Source organism: Saccopteryx bilineata, chromosome 8 (genome assembly GCF_036850765.1).
Source record: "Saccopteryx bilineata isolate mSacBil1 chromosome 8, mSacBil1_pri_phased_curated, whole genome shotgun sequence".
Taxonomy (NCBI): Eukaryota; Metazoa; Chordata; class Mammalia; order Chiroptera; family Emballonuridae; genus Saccopteryx; species Saccopteryx bilineata.
In genome coordinates, this window is record NC_089497.1 from 63,987,977 (window position 1) to 64,008,287 (window position 20,311).

The 20,311-nt window shown below is 37.7% G+C and overlaps 1 protein-coding gene across 4 annotated transcripts in view; it reads right to left on the reverse strand.

The window, feature by feature from the left end:
• Positions 1-20,311, reverse strand: part of TP63 (tumor protein p63) — a 253,158-nt gene that overhangs the window by 85,736 nt on the left and 147,111 nt on the right. For 2 of the 4 annotated variants that reach the window (XM_066241190.1, XM_066241191.1), the window contains exon 1: positions 17,367-17,542. The exons of 1 other annotated variant lie outside the window; for it this stretch is intronic. In XM_066241190.1, coding sequence (XP_066097287.1) covers positions 17,367-17,408 — 42 coding nt within the window. In that variant the 5' untranslated portion in view covers positions 17,409-17,542. Of the gene's footprint in view, positions 1-17,366; positions 17,562-20,311 lie in introns of those variants that run through there. One more of the 4 variants, XM_066241189.1, reaches the window with a different exon arrangement.

The window sequence follows — 20,311 nt, forward strand, 5'->3', positions numbered from 1 at the left end:
CAAAACAAAACAAAACAACAAGAACAAGAACAAAAACCTCAGGCCAATACAAATGCATCTACACCCCTGGCTAAATTAAAGCTGTTAGATTTCCAAGCCTGTGGCAAGAGTCTGGGAAGGGGATTGGAAAGATATTATTTGTGTTCAAGTTAAGGGTCGGTATACAAAGCACTTGTGAATGTCCTGTGGGGAATTAGATAATGCCCCCAGAGGCACGTGCATCCTTACGGCAATACAATTCGGGAGGCAGCCATCCCTGATGACAAGGACCAGAAACCTGGAGGAGCACTTTCTCACAGGCAGTAAAAGGCCTTTTGGGTCACCCCTTTCCTCCTCCTTCTAGTTACACAGAATGGAACTTCAGCTAATTGTGGGCTTGGATGAGAACAAAGAAACATGGCCCTTTGACATTTTTTTTTAATATGTGTAAAGAGTAAAGTTTTGGGACCCCGCTTTAAAAGCCAATGAGCAAACACTCAGCGCTTCTCTTGAGAGAAACAAAAACTACATTTACCTTGGAGGAACAAAGGAGGCCCGGACTAAACATATTGGGTGGCACCAAAGCAGCAGAAACTGTATTCCAAAAGCCATTAACAGCATGATTTTGAGTGCTGTAATTTTTAATTCTGTATAGTTCCAGGTGACATATTTTACTTAACCACATAGGATTTGCTTGCAAAGCAAATTCCTCAATTTATAATTTAGAGCTATATTACTCAGGCTTGGGCAAAAATCTGCTTACTATTCAATGTAAAAAAGAAAAAAAATACATTTTAATTTAAAATTTTCTCAAATTTTACTTTAAATAAACATAAGCCAAGTAGTATAATCAACCATCTTAAAAAATAAAAAAGTACAAAACCTAAACTACTAATTATAAATTAATTAGCTGAAAACACAAACAACAAACCATCAAAGAAAAAATTGTGTTATTGAAAATCTACTTGGATACTTTTCACAGTTTTATTAAAAATCTATGTCATAAACCTGCCATAGGAAACAGTACTTTAGAAGTTAATTTATAAAACATTTAGTTACATCAACAAAAGTTTCTTATTTGCCTATTTCTTTGATTTGAAGAGAAAGTGGACATGGTGACAGTGTATAGTTAGATGCAACAAAAGATCAACACAGGCCCTGGCCGGTTGGCTCAGTGGTAGAGCGTCGGCCTGGCACGCAGGAGTCCCAGGTTCGATTCCCGGCCAGGGCACACAGGAGAAGTGCCCATCTGCTTCTCCACCCCCCTCTCCTTCCTCTCTGTCTCTCTCTTCCCCTCCCGCAGCCGAGGCTCCATTGGAGCAAAGATGGCCCGGGCGCTGGGGATGGCTCCTTGGCCTCTGCCCCAGGCGCTAGAGTGGCTCTGGTCGCGGCAGAGCGATGACCGAGATGGGCAAAGCATCGCCCCCTGGTGGGCATGCCAGGTGGATCCTGGTCGGGCACATGTGGGAGTCTGACTGCCCCCCACCCCCGTTTCCAACTTCAGAAAAATACAAAAAAAAAAAGATCAACACAGCCAAGAAGAACAAATGTGACATAGGCAGGACCTGCAAAATAATTTGCAGGGCTCATTGCAAAATGGACATGCAGGGCTTCTTGATCATAAATTATTAAAACAAAAATTTTAAATACTTTGTTCATTTTATAGAAGAGAGAGAGATAGAGAGAGAGAGAGATAAAAAGAGAGTGGGAGATAGAAGTGAGGGAGGAGCAGGAAGCACCAACGTTCTTAAGTGCTTTGACTAGGCAAGCCCAGGGTTTCGAACTGGCAACCTCCGTGTTCTAGGTCGATGCTTTATTCACTGTGCTACCATAGGTCAGGAATCATAAATTATTAAGAGCTCCAAAATAGTGACAGCAGATCATTAAAGCATGTACAGGGCTCTTCGTGATGGCACTCTGTGTGCCTATGAAGCTAGTTCTGTACCAGGTTAATGTGCATAATATTTGTCATTTATTTTCCACCAAAATGAAGCTAGTGGGGTGAATGAAACAGGATTTTTGTCCCTTCTTCGCTGCCAGTAATTACGTAAGCACAGAGAAAAGAAACTTGCGTTATTCTGGGATGCGAATTTAATGCTTATTTACAATGATAAATTGTACAATGAAAAAAAGAGGGCCCTGGCCGGTTGGCTCAGCGGTAGAGCATCGGCCTGGCGTGCGGAGAACCCGGGTTCGATTCCCGGCCAGGGCACATAGGAGAAGCGCCCATTTGCTTCTCCACCCCCCCCTCCTTCCTCTCTGTCTCTCTCTTCCCCTCCCGCAGCCAAGGCTCCATTGGAGCAAAGATGGCCCTGGCGCTGGGGATGGCTCCGTGGCCTCTGCCCCAGGCGCTAGAGTGGCTCTGGTCACGGCAGAGCAACGCCCCGGAGGGACAGAGCATCGCCCCCTGGTGGGCGTGCCGGGTGGATCCTGGTCAGGCGCATGCGGGAGTCTGTCTGACTGTCTCTCCCCGTTTCCAGCTTTAGAAAAATACAAAAAAGAAAGAAAAAAAAGAGGCTCAGAAGTTAGATGACATTTTCATATCAGTCATAAAAAAAGTGCCCTTGGAAGAACTTCATGGGAGTCTCTTATGTTCCATGTATTTTTCATGTAATAAAAGCTATAAGAACATTTGAAATGAAATGGGAAGTACATTGTCGCCCTCTAACTACTGGGTATCTTGATCTCAGAATAACCTTAATATACTCTACAGTCAAAGAAAGAAAGAAAGAAAGAATGAATGAATGAATGAATGAATGAATACATGCAAAATGTTTTATTTCCCTCCCATCACATCTGAAATAGGCACAAGTCTTCTTTTCACAAAATATAAAAGGGGGAAATGACCACAATTTGTCTGCTATTTACTGTAAACTTGATAAAGTAGAATAATCAATTGCCTCTGAATTTAAACAGATGTTTCACTTCCTATAACTTTGAAATTAAAGACTCACTGCTTGACCTGGGAAAATTACCAACATCTGTAGCTGGAATACATTCAGGTTCAACCCAGACTAGCTAATCTGACCACAAAAGGGATGAAACACCTTGGTCACAGAGATTTAGCATATTCCAGGTACTTACAGAACAGCCTGGGGGTGTCCTGCAACATGAAGCTGGTGTGATAAGTGTAGGGTTACCCAGGGGCTGAATCTCAAACTGCTTGCTTTCATCATTAAGAAAAAAAAAAAAATGTAACTACCATTGCTAAATCAAGGAAGAGTATTTTCTTGTCTTATTTTTCTCCCCCCATAAGCCATTTTGCACTTTAGTAGCCATCTATAGAGTCTGATTTATTTTTTCACTAAAATTCAATTTGGATGCTTAGAGTTAAAATAATGATATAGAAGGTTAGATTTTTCTTCACTGGTCACTGCTTTAAAAATGCCCTATAGGCCCTGGCCGGTTGGCTCAGTGGTAGAGCATCGGCCTGGTGTGCGGGGGACCCGGGTTCGATTCCCGGCCAGGGCACATAGGAGAAGCGCCCATCTGCTCTCCATCCCACCCCCCTCCTTCCTCTCTGTCTCTCTCTTCCCCTCCCATAGCCGAGGCTCCATTGGAGCAAAGATGGCCCGGGCGCTGGGGATGGCTCCTTGGCCTCTGCCCCAGGCGCTAGAGTGGCTCTGGTCGCGGCAGAGTAACGCCCTGGAGGGGCAGAGCATCGCCCCCTAGTGGGCAGAGCGTCGCCCCTGGTGGGCATGCGGGGTGGATCCCGGTCGGGCGCATGCGGGAGTCTGTCTGACTGTCTCTCCCCGTTTCCAGCTTCAGAAAAAATACAAAAAAAAAAAAAAAATGCCCTATAAATGCAATTCTTCTGGTTTCATTTTATTTTTCTTTCCTTGATTACATTCTTTAATGATATTAAATTCTGAATATAATATAGCCCTGAGTTTTCTTTTCATCAGCTCAGAAATAGAGTACAAGTATATATCACTGTAAATAAAACTCAATATTGAAAATCTCGTTTTATACTTAAAGTTGATGATACGCTTGCCTTATTCTAAAGGAACTTAACATCAGAAAAGGACTCCAGTCAAGCCATTTGACTATATTAATGAAAACAGGGCTTGGATATAATTTGTTTCTAAAAATTTCACCCCTCTGTTTAATCTGTGTAAGAGAAATTTTATAAATTCCACTTCCAGAGATTACTATCTATAATAACTAATTTTATGGCCACAAGGCAACAATAGCCAACAATATATGAGAAGAGGTTAATAAAAATGGGAATGAGAGCCAACTCATGAATAGGAAAGATTACTGTTGGGATCTGTAATCATAATTTATTTACCTCAATTCAAATGTTCCCTTGTCATAGGAAATATTTGTTTGCTCAAATTTCATTTGGGAGGAATTATATGTATGAGCATTGACTGACTGTTATACGAGGCTAGGGAACTGAACATTCTTTAGCACTCCTTGCATTCCTGAATGAATCCTAGTAATGCAAAAGAACTGTGAACTTAGACTTGGTGATGTGGGGTCTAAGTCCCAACTAATGTGCTGCATACTCCTGGGCAAAGCGTTGGAAGTACTGGGGCCTTAGTTAACTACAGAGAGGTTGATTCTGATAATTAAATATAAGAGTGACCCAATTCTAATATTCTTCTAGAAATGAACAAGCTCAACTGCAAACCTATTTTAAAATGCCATGAGATCACTTTAAAGAAAATAACTTCTCTTTATACAAATTTGCTCAGCCAAACCTAGACATTTAAAATGTTTCAGGTAGTATATATCATTTTCCTCAGCTGATATAACCTTTCACCTTAGGTTTCATGGAGGAGCTTTTATGAACATTCTAAAGCCCCTTCTGGGAAAAGAAAACAGTTTTCTTCATGACCCTGGCTTTACAAAGCATTCATTTGATTATGCTCCAGCAGACAGTACTACATTTTCATCCACAAATATCATCAGGATAGTGACTTTTCAACAAGCATTGCCTTTGGGAGAAATACTTGTCATTTTTTAGTCTTCTACCACCTGCCTCACCTGAAAGAGTGATAGTTTGTTTTATGCTAGAATTAAACACAATTGACTGAAAGTGCTCCATTCAAGGTCAAGAAGATATTTGTGTTATAATGTCAAGTTAAAGTGCCTTCTTTCCATCTTAAGAATTTATTTAGCATCACATTTTTCTCAAAACCAGATTTTGTTGGATGTAAAACATTTCACTTTCTTTGTAGTTCGAATGATCCTAAAGAGTGACTGTTTGGAGGGAAAATACACTCATACCTTGTCATAAACAATATGTAAGAGTAAAGCAATTAACATACACAGACCTAGAAAGAACAGTAGGTAAATTGTTTACCAGCATGTTTTATGTTCTGACACAAAGTGTCAAGATTCCTTTGAGGACCCAGTTTCCATAACCTGGGAGGGAGTTTTCTTAAAAGCCCCAACCAATACCAGACAAGGCAGGTGAGACAAATAAATACAAAGTAGGCTGAGGAGGTGACCACAATGTCAACAAATAGTAGACCTAGTATTTGAAAAGCCAGGAAATGTGAAATGTATTGAAGTTCAAACCTGATCCAAATATAGCTAAATTACACTGTATAGAACTCAGTTAAGGAAAAATAAACTTAAGTTCTATGATTTCAGGAAGTGCCCTCTTCTAGTAATAATGACAAATGAATAAAATTATAATCATGAGCTCCTCAATTCTGAAATAAGCCGACATCACTTTAAATATCAAGTAAGCAGTGAGTTTAGCAGTAAATAGAAAGATATAATTACAATGTTCAGTAATTCTTAATCCAGATAAAAAAATATACAGAGCTTCAGTTTCTGTAAAGTGAACCAAGAGTTATTAAAGTTGAAACAAAACTATGTTTTAGGACATTTTCTATCTATAACAATAACTGTTTTGATAGATCTTTTTAGCTGACATGATAACATTAGGTGAAGAAAGTATACAGTAATTAAAGCTTTGAGAGAAGTTTAGGCCATTTATATGGAAAGCATACACAGTGACTTTAGAAGCTCATCAATAGGTCTTCATTGGTTTCTAAAGTCAGTATAAAATATTTTAAAATAATTTTGATGATGCGTCAGTCTAGTTCATATCTGAAGCTATGATTTAAAACAATGGGGTGATTAAATGGATGAGAATCTTATCACAGGGGATATCTTGGTTACCATGATCTAAAACTGAAAGCATCTCAATTTCAATAAAGTAATCAATACCAAGAAGATTATGTAAAAATCTGAAAAATGTAACATGCCTATTCAATCCTCTATATTATTAGGTATTACCACTACTACTATTATGAATACTCTGAGTCCTTACTATGTTCCTTATAGTGTTCAATGTTCAAGTATTTGCATGTATTTATTCATCTGATCCTCATGATCAAGGTGGCATTATTATCCCATGTTTTACACATATTTTATAGATGAGGAAACTGAAGCACCACAAGATTAAGTAACTTGCTCAAGGTGGTAAGTGACAGAATGCAAAAGTGAAACCAGTAAATCTGGTTGGAGAACCCGCTTTCTTAAGTAAATCAGAGTCACTCAAATTTATACCTGGAAATTTTGTCTAGAAGTTACACTCAGTGCAAGCACTCCTCTTTTATATCTAAAGAAATAATTTTCTATTTATTAAAGATACAATATAAAACTTTAACCATTCTTAGATGTGCATAATTACAAAAAATTAGAGTCTGAGCTCTTTGGATCTACTACCTGAAATTCAATGCAAATCTGATCGGGTCACTAAAAAACTTGAATAACTTGAGTAGGTTTCAGTTCTCTTAAAGGCCCCAAGTCTTTAACATGGCCAATGCTACACTATCTGAAGCTCCCTTTTGCTCACTGAAGAAAGATCAAAAATGTTTTTCTTCAGTATTCCAAAAGTGAAAATTCCTTCAGTCCCTAAGCCTTTTGCACAGGTAAGCTGTTCCCTTACCCACCTTGCAGCTTTTAGCCTCAATGTCATCTTTCAGGAAAAGCCTTCTTTAACCAGATAGAGATTCCTTGTTTTACACTGTTATAACACTCTAACTTCCCATTTGCATTATACAATTATAATTAAAATGAATTATTTGCATTAAAAATATTTAATGTTGGATTTCTCTGCTAGATCATAAACCTATGAGAATCAATTTATCTGGCATGTTTAGTGCTGACTTTCATATCTGGAACAGTGTCTGATACACAGTAGATGCTCATGAAATAATTATTAAAAGAATGAATGCAAGACCTTTAAAAACAGAAACCACTTTCAGAGACTATCTCTTTTATTTTTACACAACTCGGTATTGATTTTTATGCTGAAGTCTGCCTCCAAACTGGATTCATCTCTTTATTAACTGTTACCAGGGGAATGTTATAGTGCATCTCCACAATCTCTGTGACCTTTACTTTGTGTTTTGCTTTATTTTGGTAGGTGGATATTGTGTTTTTAGCTTCAGCTTTTATGGGAACTAGTAGCAGAATAGCCAGTCCTGTCACTTATAAGGTAATGAGTAATACTTGGTAGTTCACACCTAGCTGGGAATTTTACTAATGAGCATCTACTTCCTTAAAAGGAAGTGCATACACATTTTTGTGCCAACGCTGTGTTTTTACCTGGTGGTGTACATTTTGTTTCTACTGCCGCTAGGTCAGCAATAAGAATCCTAATTTTTTGGTCATATAATTATTCACTTTCTATCGATGGTATTTGTGGCCAAATGAACGTTGCTTAAGAAAAAAACCACCCATAAAAACAGCTTAGAGTAAGACATTAGTTTCTGGTAGCAAGGCCACAAAATTGGTCTTTATCTCTTTAAATTCCATGATTTTTCTGCCTAGTTAGCCAGAATGCATTTTAGAATAATGCCATAATTAAGGGCTTATAAATGTATGTTTTGAGGATCTAAGATTGTAGTTTATCAGTCTTACAGAGCATTTCTTGCAAATGGTCTGAATTCATGACTTCATTTCCCAGACTTGAAAGTATACTCTCAGAGGTAAAAATACTAGTCATTATTTATAAATGGAAAACTAAAGCATGAAATACTTCTCAGTCTTAGTATTTTACAGATTCAAATGGGGAACACTGTTTAATGAGTTTTTATTTGCTTTAGGCTTTTCAAGTTCTTTGCAGATTGATACATTTTTTGTTATATTTAAGGTAATTAAAGTTTAGTTATTTATTATGCTTTTTAATTAGACTTGGTGACTCACCTATCACTGAATTGTCCTCTAAGTTATCCCTTTTAACCACAAAATAAATCTGAAATCTCCAGCTATGCAGAAGACATGCCTTACTTTGAAAGACACTCATCTATTCATTTCATTCTATTTACCCTATAATGAAAGTAACAATTAATCAGCTTAATAATTACAACTGCTCCTTAGTGTCTTATTTGAACAGGAAAAACAAAACAAAACCTTGGGATACCATTTTTAAGAGCAAAATGACAAAGATTCTCAGACATCCTTTAGTAATAACACCATGGAAAATAAGAAGGGGAAAGTATTTGCAAATCATCAAGCTCATTAAGCTTATTCATCCAGTGCCAACCACCCTCCTCTTTGGTGACGATCGAGAGACATGCAGGGGACAAAAGGAATCACTGAACAGTATGGAAGGAAGCAAGTAAACACTTTTAAAAAGGTTCTGCAAAGCCAGATAAAAATCTGATCTATTCTGTCTTTTTTTTTTTCCTTAACTCAAATGCACTCTGTCCTCACGGGTAATCAATTAAGTGAAAGCCACAGACACTTCCCACTGTTTACCTCTGTAAAAGTACAAGTCATTCCTCACTTGACTTTTAAAAAGTCCTTGCCACTTGAAGTATAATGGAAATAAATAGCTACCTGGGCTCATTACACACATATACATACACAAACAGACTTGCAAGATGTCAAGGAAATCCATATGATCCATAGCATACAGGCAGACAGGGATTCTACAATGTGTGCTCTCTCTATATATATTGCATGGCTCTTTGAACAGTCAGTTACAAAGAGCCATTTCTGTATGTATATGGAAATATGCCACGCTGTTATCTGAATATAGCCCTTCCAGCGGACCACCCATCCCTTGCTCTCCAAGAGTCCTCAATCTAGAGATGGGGAGCAGGTGTCCGGTCCACGTGGAGAGTAATGAAGGAGGAAGTGAAAAGCAGAGAGGGCAGAGAAGGGGTTATTCTGAACAGGAAAAGATCTGAAAAGTTCTTAAGGGTGAAGTAGCCCCCCAGCAAAGCCATAAAAACTAGAATTTGGGGGTGGTATTGGACTGCAGAAAGAAGTCAGGAAAAATATCTTCCCTGAAATCTCACTGTTCTGATTTTCTGCCTTTCAAGCTGGTGGGGATTGTCTGTTGCAGTAATTTCCCAAGCCTGAGGCTTATCAAGGGTATTGTACTTCACCCAGTGTAACCGTTCTCTGGGTCTGCCTCATAGGGTCCTCAAACCTTTGTCTGGCAACAGAGTCTCGCATGGTCTATTTAAAAGAAATCAAGCCATTCCCAAAACATCTGATGTTGCCCTTTGAGAGAGTAATGGTTTTCCTTTTAATTCTGACTCCATCACTAGAGTGACACTAATCCAGACTGATTTGAGTAAACAGGGTATATTCCTCATTGTCCCTGTGATCTGAGAAAAAATAAACTTGAGAAAGATCACTGCCTGGATTGGAAATGGCCCCTTTGGGTGTTTTGTGCAAGCTTAAAAGGAAAAAGAAAATGCCTATATAAAGTTCTTTCCAAGGCAAGCCCACTTTGGGGGTGGTAATTCTCATAGGGGTATTATACTAAACTGCACCTATTAGTGGCTTTAGCACCAATAAGAAAGTAGAACAATTTCTTTTGTAGTGTTTCCAGAAGAGCTGACGAGAGTGTTTCATAAATTTCCGCCTCTGGCAACACACCATATAGTTTGACTCAAATTCCCTCTTGCAGCTTTCATGAGGGACTTTTTTTTTTCCATTTAAGAAACATGGATAAGATGTAATTCGGATTACAGGTTTTGCCTGAAATATCAATTTACACTCTACACACATCCACTAACATTCCAAACGTTTTATTCTTTCCAGTTATTCCCTCACCTAGAACCAATATGGGCTTTACCTTAACACCAGTTACTGAATTGTAACTTGACAGATGAGTAGTATCCTGTGAAGCCATTTTAGCTTGAACCTACAGGGCAGCCCTACTTTAGCCTGTCTTTGAAAAAGAAAGAGTATATAAAGTTAGTCATCAAACATGAACAGGGGACTTTCCAATTTGTTTTTCCAAAGGTGGAAAGAAGTGCTTTTTGAATAGTATAGGTGTGCTATATTATCAGTCCAAATAAGAAAAGCAAAAGTGGAGAAGTATAAAGTACTGTTTTCATAAAGACTTTACAGACATTTCACTTAACTACTTACTTCTGCAAAGGAGGTGGTATAGCAATGTGGCATTTTGTGGAAATTCATTGTTTCTCCTAATGTCTGCACAGAGGTAGAAGCAGGACAGTCACATGCTAACACTGGATAATTTCCTGAATCCACTTCATACAAGTGGAGGATTGGGTGTGTGAGGAAGGGAAAGGAATGAGCTACAAGCTCAGATGTCCCTTCCTTCATCCTAGAGCCCAGTTCTTCCTCTTACTCACTTCCTTTGCCTTTAACACAAGTCACCGCACTTCCTTCATGAACCTACCCTCACCTACCCCACTATTATCTTTTTAATCACCTACATTTTCTTCCTGGGTGGAATGGAAGTAATGAAGCATGTCGTGGAAGGAGATGTGTGTAACCGGGCTAAACACAAGTCTTTGCCCAATATTTCTGTTCACTTCTTGAATGCAAATGTGTATCCCTGCATAAAATAAAACTTGAAAAATTTATAGCAAAGAAATATCAAGATCTTGATTTCTATTGTTGCCTTTTGTTTAATTTCAGGAGTCATTTATTTCTTAGGCGGGATATCTACATTTGCGTCTGCATTATCCTTTCCGAATTAGAACTGGGAATTCTCATTCTTGGACAAATGTCACATGTGGTATGTTGTCTCATGTTTAGTTCCAGGATTACTATTTGCATTTAGAGCAGTGACCAGAGAACAAGGTTTTCTTGTCCTGATCCTAAGATAAATATTTGATAAAGTTGACCCTAAGTAACAAATCAGTCTGGATTTTGTTCCCACCTTTGAGAAATTAAAAAAAAAAGTAATTAATGAGTCCCTTTATGGGTAAGGTACCTTATCTGTCTCAACAGAAGTCTAAAAAATAAAACAGAAAACCCTCCGCTTCACTTAGTCCAAGCCTCTTCTCCTCCCTGCATAATGCCCTTCACCATCCCTAAAGCACACAGACCAAGTTTTGAATCTCAAATTCTGAACACTGCCCATACTTTCAAAATACACATGGGCTCTAGCTTCTAGTGAGATAAAAACCCATCCCATCTTTTGTTGCTGTTTCTACAAAATCTTTCCATTTTGACATATGCAATGAATACAGATCAGTGTTTCAATCAGCTTATTCTTTTCCAAGTCAATATATCGTGCTCTTTTATCTGGTCTTGTGTAGTTCTCCTTGTATTTTTATTCAGTTTCTACCCTCTACTCAGAATGACCTTCCTCCTTTCCCCCGTAGGCTAAATCCTGATCCTCAAACTATGTGAAATATGACCTTCGTCATGAACAGTTTGAAGCCATTTCACTGTCTTTGAGGACTTGTGGTGTCTCTTACTACATTCTGCTTTATACTGGAATAATTTACAAACACCTATTTCACTCCAGGATTGTGAATTCTCAGAGGCCAGTGATTGCAACTAAGTCCTTTCTGCTTTCTTTGTGGTGCCTAGCACTGTGACTGTCTTTAATTAGCCTTGTAAAAGCTGGGTTGTAAGGAAATGTTTATTTCTGTGGGGGAAATAATTCCAATAGTTGTGGCTTGGATATCAAAATCACTGTATCTAGTTTACACCTGAACTTACACTGCTTTATCATTTTGGAGTTAGGGATTGGGAAAGAAAATAAAATGAAGAGTGAGGTCTTTGTTTTTAAGATGACCGTATACTTTGTCTTCTAACTGGAACACTTTTGAAAATGTAAGTGGTACTATTAATAATTGTATTTGAATAGAACATAATTACATAAGGACAAACCAAGATTAACTGTTCCCAACTTATCTATGACAGGGGCCACAGCTATTACATATGGACAGATAACACACAAGCCATATGAGCTTTTACAAACAACACATTTCTACCCTTCGAAAGATCTCAAAGAAGCGATAGATATTCTTGCAAAACAGGCAGGCAACATGTATTGCAGAGAAATGGGTTTTATACTTCTCAGCAGTCTTAAGCGAAGCCATTTATTTTCCCTAAGTGCGCCCTAGTGCAGATCCCATGATACCACTCCTCTGTTTAAAATCCTTTCATGGCTTATCATTGCCACTATATTAAATGTGTTATGGCCCTCCATGAGCTATTCTGCTTTACATTTCTAACTTTATTTCCTAATTCTTTCATACTTTAAATTCCATCTGAACTATTTGAGATCTCTGAGTATACCAGCATTTACTTCACCTCTGTTCCTCTGCAGAGACCTGTTTCTTCACCTGAAAGCCTCATTACCTCTTCTATTTCTAGGACTTAGAAAGCTCTATCTGTCCTTCCAAGTATAGCTGCATTCTGCAATATGCACGTGGACTTCCTTGATCCTCCTCCTTCTAGGCACTCTCTTTCTCTTACCTTCATATTATTTTGCTTACACTTCTCAAATGACACTGACGGTATTCCCTCTGTTATGTGTGTTTATATTTATTTCCCCTATAAACTGTTAACTTCTTGGTGTAAAATCTGTATCTTATACATTTTTATAGCCATGTACCATCTTATATGTAACTGATGCTCAGTAACCATTTGTTTACAAAAAGTAAGTTGCTCCATTTTCTAAATTTCTTCTCTTCAATACTATTATGCATGAATATTACAACTTAACTAAAGGTAGAAGTGAAAAATATAAAGTGTTTAGAAAAGTAGCACATGAATAAGCCACTGCTTACTATTTTCTTGTGCCTCCAAAATGTGTTCTTAAAAGAAGATTAAGAATATAGTTATAGCTTAATTTTTGGATCAACTGTTTTACCCTGATTCTTCAATCCACTCTTATTAGAACCAAAATGCAATACCCTACCACAGAGCCTTCACAGGCAATTCAGTTCACTAACTCAGCACTGGACCATAACATTATATCACCCTAATGACCTTTTTTTTAATCATACATTTGAAAAGAATTATGAATCCATTGGGCTTAAAAAAATTTTATTTTCAAAGTAGTAAGACTTTTATGGAAATAACCAAGTTATTTTTCACTGAGATGTCTTTTTGGCATCAGTGTTTGCTCTTTCTTATTTATTGATAAAAACAATTAGAAGTTAAAAATGTATTCAACAAGAGGAAGAGTTCACCTTTGTAATGTTACTATGAAGGAAGAACGTTGTACGTGTTCCCCCTTATCCCATCAGCTCAGGTCTCACCCAAAAGAATCATATCCGCTCAGAGAAAGCTTGAACACATTTGTAGTTATGTATTTCTCAACTGTTTGACCCACATCCCTCCTTGATAAACATAAATCTCATGACCTCAGATATGTACTCGCTAAATAGGAAAAAATATAGCATCTAAATTTTGTCTAAGAAAATTTTAGCAACTATGCCTTCAGGAAATATATGTAATACGATGAAAGAGCAACTATTATTTTTGGTTGCTGTAGCTAACGCAGGCATTCATTCATTCATGCTTCCTACTGTACTCTCCACACTCCTGTTGAGGATCACTGCTCTTCTAAAAAACAAAGCAAACCAAACATGCTTTTTCCTTATCTAGGCAAAGGGTAAGTGATTTATTACCATCACTTATTTTTCCAATAGTAGTGAAAGAAGGTATGAGCTATGATCTGAGATCTAAGATCTCTTTCTCCCAGTACCCTCTGGCCTTGAGGTCAAGCAGTTGTAAAGCAAGAAGTGCAATCTAAGACTGCGCATGGAGTGAGGATCACAGCCTGGCTGACACCTGAATCAAACCCACAGCCTGTGTGCCTCTTCCCGACTCTGCTTGTACCAGAGGTGTTCAACATCTCAGGAACACCACATGGAAAAGCTGAAGTTAATACATTTATGTACCATGAAGAGAAAGATCACTCTTAAGTGAAAAATAGAATTCAGCCCATAGAAACAGTATTGGGACAGGAAAGACTCTCCTTTGACCATGAAAGCCCAAGGCCAGCCATGGCCACGACCTAGACTCAGAGCTTGTGCTCCTGCCTCAGCAATTTCTCTTTGCTCTCAGCTACATTTGCATATCAGTTCTTTACAAAAACTTCTCTTTTTTTTTCTTTTTGGAGCATCTACTTTTACAGCAGTCCTGTTTCGATCTCTCTTTCCTTGGTATTAAAGAGAAAAGGTTTAGGCAAATGGGACGCATTCTATACCTAAAGCTCTCTCAACTACAGAAAGAAAAATTACCAACCTCAATTTGCAAAGAGAGATGTTTCAACATATGAGCCTTGAAGTCCCATTTAGTACCACTTACAAAAGTACCATTTCCTTGTCAGCTAGGACCCCAGATGGGGATTTTCTTAAAATAAACAAACAAACAAATAAAAAGAGGAGTCAGAGACTTTCTTTCTCTCTCACACATACGTACAAACACATATATACAGAGCCCAGTTATTTGGCAAGAAAGTTGAACTCAAACAATCTGTCAAGAATTTCTTCTTTTGAGCCTCTCTCTCCAAGCCTGAGACCAGTCCCAGCAGCTGTGTCATTCCACGCCTGGCACAATGGCACTGCGGTCGGTCCCTGGAGGCCTCTCCATTGTAACCCAAGAGTGGAACTGTAGCCCTGCCTGTTACATCCTGCCCATGTGCTCTCCCCTTCCGGACCCTTTCTTGTTCATTAATAGCTTCCCAAAATCCACCTCTGCTTCGGGGAAAGGAACTGAAAATTGGTGAAAAATGGAGTACAGAGAACCAGTGTTATTATGTTATTTTTCAGTTGTTAACCCAAAGAAGTTACTGGCAAATTAAATTTAAGAATTATTTAAAGTCTGAAAATGGGTTATAGTTTCAAAATAGTTTTGACTCTCATGGGGTGTTATGTGCCTTTGTATCCCCTTCCGCCACCCCGACATCAGCTCTGTTTTTATTTCAGCAAGGTAACAGTATCATCCGTCTTTCCCATCACAGGCAGCTCCATTACTCAGGAGGCCTATTATTTTCTTAAGAGTTATACCAATCTGTGTCCAGACATCTATCACTTTATCTGTGTCCTCTACATTTAGTGCAGGCCTTTTCATTCTTAATCTGCCCAGTCCTTCACAATTCTTCTGTAATAATAGTAGTAAATTGCTGTTTCTTTATTGACAACCACTAATAAATGTTACTTTAAGGTGATCCCGAAACGTTATAACTTTGTATTATAGTTCAGGATCTCTGGACCATTTGCTCCCAGGCATTTCATATACAGTACTCAGACTTAGAACTGCATTTTTACAGAGGATTAAACAGGACCCTATACAGAAAAGAAAGCTGTTCATACGAATAGAATGGAAATCAAGCCATGAGGATAAACCATGAAGGTAATGTGTCATACACAGACTTGCAGAAAGATATGACATTCATGGTAGCAATATACAAAAAGACACAGGGACGGAGAGAAATTGAGCCATCATTTTTTCATAGATATTTTCTATATACATTAGCAGCATTCCAACAGAAAACAGACAACTGCTAACCTTTTAAGCACCTGACCACACATTTACCTAAAGCTTTTATAAAGTCAAACCCATGTGAAGGTATTTTCTTTCATCATAAGGAGACCATACGCTCTCATATAACATGACTCTTTGCCTCTGTTACAGGAGTAATTCCTACAGATATCCTCTCATCACTGCATTTATGCAGTGTTTTCCTTTCATGAGAAATAATAATTTCTTTCCACTTTATGTCAATCTTATACTTTTCTTATGGATATATCTAAACCAACATTTGCTTCTACCCCATTATACTCAAACAAACAGAGTCAAATGTCAGCCTTCTTATACCTACTGGTCGTGAAACAGCTCATAAACAAATATAAAGTCAGATATGATATCACAGATAGATTTTTTCTAATGATTAAAACTGGACCACATTGAATCAAATAGAAACAATATAATCTTAAAAGTTACATCTATTTTTTAATTGTTTGGTAACAATTTAAGCTAACTTTCAATATTAAAGTAAAACAAGAAACTCAAGTTTCTCCACTGAGAACAAGCAAGTCTGCTGAATGTTGTAAAGGAAAATAGGCACTTCCTTTTCCTTCATTAGATAACTTGATATTTCCCTTGTTATATTTACACAGTTCAGGTGTCTAGACAATAACATGGTCAATGTGACAGATTCTTCTTTTTGTCATCTGTACCAGACTACAATGCATTTCGTTTTGAATTTTAAGGAGCTCAGTTTGATTACTCCAGTCTACCTTTCCAAGCATTCACCTGCAAGCATTTTCATCCGAAACACTGAGCTGGCTCTCTCCACACCGCACTCCCCCCAACAATGTGATTAGTGTCAACACAGCTGCCCTATTCTGAGGAATGTAAACTAATATTGTTGTTAGACCTCCCTCAACCTTAGGAAACTTCCTCAAAGCCTTACAGTCCCTTCAGGAGTCTTTTCTTCTCCCTTTGCCCAGTGATTTAAATCCCTGAGACAAATGTTGAGATCAGAGAGACAGATCATGAATTCCTTAAATACAGTCCTACAGGCTATAGTACACGTTTCTACGTACTTGTGTATAAATATTTAATAACGCAGCACTGCAAAGTAACTTTGTCATGACACAGTGAAAGTCTAAGGCGATCGCCAGATGACAGGGATGTTACTGAAGTCTCCTCGGAGGTTTGGTGGGTCTCTGGATTGATATACTTTAAAATAAAGATGGCTTCAAAAATCTCACTTGATTATTACTACTATTATTATTTTTTAAGAAAGCTTCATCTGCTTTTAGGATGAAGTCTGGAGATAGAACTGAGAACTTAACTGAGTTGAGATACAGTCAACTAACGTGTCTTACTGGTATGTGAATACCCAACAGAAGAAGCATTTCTATGTATCTATTAAGAAGGTGATCTGCTCTCTGTTCTCCTTATAAAAAGTAATTTTCAAATACATAACACCACCCAGAAATTTTTCTTTTTCCCTTTCTCTTACTTTTCATATTTTACTTAAGGAAAAAAAAAAAACACCTTAGAGTCACCACAGAAAACATTAACCAAGAGAAGGAGATTTCTATGTACAATTTGCAAAAACATTATGTTGGGTAACTGAGAACCACAAATATATAAGCTTTTATTTAAAAAAAATATTTTCAATGGAAAACATCTCTAAATGAAGAGCTAAAATCTAAAAACCTTACCTCACTAAATTGAGTCTGGGCATTGTTTTCCAGGTACAACATGTTAGCTGTAAGATTGATCAATGCCGTTGTCCTCTCTTCTGGCTCCAGGATTTTGCCAACCCCCCCCCCACCCCCTCTGAGACCCTTACAATAGGAATCTACTAAGAAGATAACAGAACTCAAGTCCCTCTCTCTCCTTCTCTCTCTGTACATAATTTTAGGTTCCCTAATATATACCCAACTATAGGCATGAGGGGGCGGGATTCCTCTCTTTACCTGTCCAATCCATCAACTTCCACCTGGACTCCTCCACTCCAATGGAGTGAGGCCTCTCCCATCTCATTAAGTAGTTAGAATTCCTTATCACCAATCTTTAAAGAAAAAGAAAGAAAGAGAGGGAAAAAAAAGGAGAGACAGACAGGTAAACTTTCCCTTGTCTCTTTCATAAGAAAGTGCACCCTCTCCTAAAAACAAAACCAAATCTCCCCAACCACCAGGACTTGCAAAGGCATTTCAGAAAGTTGTTTTACACTTTGCAACTGAAAAGTAAAACTTTAGAGAAAGTTTTTGTAGGTTTTTTTTAAACCTAGATCTAGAGTTTCAAAACTGATTACACAAAGTTAGAAATGAGTAGAAAATACTCAAATCTATGGTTTTATCTCCTCAGTATAAAAATTAAAATCCACTGCCTGATAGCTGAAAAGTTTCAACTCATTTCACCAGAGAAATCCCAGTGGTTTCATACAAAACTATGCCAACATAAGCCACTTGATTTTTCAGAGCATGGTCCCGTTAACTTGTAAAAACAAACAAACATCCATATTATGTACAGGAAATAGAAATCCTGGGAAATGTGCCCATTGTTTTTTTAAAGCCCTTAAATAAATGGCTTTTTTCAACTGGTATTTCTGGAGACATGAATCAACACAATAGCTTATCTATTTGCATATTTATTTTCTCTACTATATTTAGTTTTTATTAATGTTCAAGGATGATATCTTTTTCTATTAGCAGGAAATAAATTATTAATAAAAAGACTAAATATTTCAGTGTGAAAGACTAATTAACTTTTGACTTAAAAATATACTTATGTAAATACATAAGAACATTCGTGTAGAGTTAGGTTTTGATTACCAGGATTTAGTGAGGATGAAATGCACGCTGATAGTTATTCTGTGAGTCACTTACTGCTGAGTATTCCACGTAATTCAGTTAGATATATATCTAAAAATCATTTCCCACTTTCAATTGGGGAAGCCAATTCCCTTTGTCCTGCTTAAAAGTTAAAACTAGCCAAGATATCTGTAAGTGAATATTTAGATTTCTTCTAAAAATTAGAAGCTAAAAATATGAGAAGAAAATTAGAATCCAAAATCAGATGGTACATAAAATTTAGAAATAAAATTTGTCAATATATTCATGACCTTTGATTAGCCTCTACTTTACTTCTCATTTTGTATCAATACAAAGCATGCACATTAAAGATGATGTGATCTTTGGGGTGATATTTATTTTAAAGCCTCTGAGTTCCTAGTAAGAATTTTTTTTCTTTCTTTCCTTTCTTCTTCTTCCCTCCTTTCCTCCCTTCCTTCCTTCCTTCCTTCCTTCCTTCCTTCCTTCCTTCCTTCCTTCCTTCCTCCCTCCCTCCCTCCCTTCCTCCCTCCCTTCCTTCCTTCCTTCCTTTCTTTCCGCAAAAAGAATTCAGTAATATTATTTGATCTCGTGTTCAAGAATATGACAACATTCTATAACACTACAAATTTATATCACACTTAATGTTTATTTTTTCACTGAAATATTGGGAAGATGACCTCTAACTACCTGTAATTAACCAAATGAGTACCAGTGACAGAGAAAAAAATACTTAAAATATGCTGTATAATTATTTGTAGCATATATTTAAATTCTACACTTCCTGACTGCTTCAGGATCAATAGCAGAGAGCAGACGGTTGCTTCCTTAGACCTGTGTTGTATTCCAGTGATTCAAACAATTGGGTGACCCTGAGAATCATCCAGGGTGCTTTAAAAATTTTTTAAATTTATTGATTGATTTTAGAGAGACACAGAGAGGAAGGGAAGGAGGGAGAGGGATAGATATAGAGAGAGAGGAAGGGAGAGAGAGAGAGAAGCATTCATTTGTTATTCCACTCAGTTGTGCATTCATTGGTTGCTTCCTGTATGTGCCCTGACTGAGAATCGAACCCACAACCTTGGTGTTCTGGGATGACGCTTTAACTGATTGAGCTAACCAGCCAGGACCTTAGGGTGCATTTTAACAACAGATTTCTGGACATATCCCTAACCCCCCCAGATCAGACTCTCCAGTAATACAGTCCTGATGTGTGTATTTTATATAACATACTAGGCAGTCTTGAATGAGTCAGGCTTGGGAATCAGTGTTCAAACACCATAAGTTAGCACACTGCCCAGAAAGTCATTATTGCATTCTTTTTTACACTAGTGGAATATTGTAAATATTTGAACTCCTAAATCTCAACTGTTGGTAATGTTCTATCAAAATATAAACCAGTTTTATCTTTCACAAAGCCAAGAGATTTCTATCAGGATTTAATAGAGAGTCAAATTTTATCTATCTACCACCTCGGCCTTCAGCTCAATCAAGTCTGACTATGGTCTCTACCTACCAAGATTCTGAACAAAATTTAAGACCTACTTATATTATACATAAGATATATCTGTCACGGCTGCTTTGTGTAGTTGAGGGAAAAGAGCTCCAGACTAGGTTACTGGACAAGTTGGAGACACAGGCTCTGTTCCCAGCTCTGCCTTTAGCTAGCTTTGTGCCCTTGGGGCAAGTTACTTAACCACCCTGCATACAGACTCCTCATTTGTGAAATGAGGGGCAGAACTAAATGATTTCTGAAGAGCATTTCAAAAAGTTTCTTCAGAATTCACAGAAGTGATTGAGAGGATTATTCACATTTTAAAAATTTTACTTGA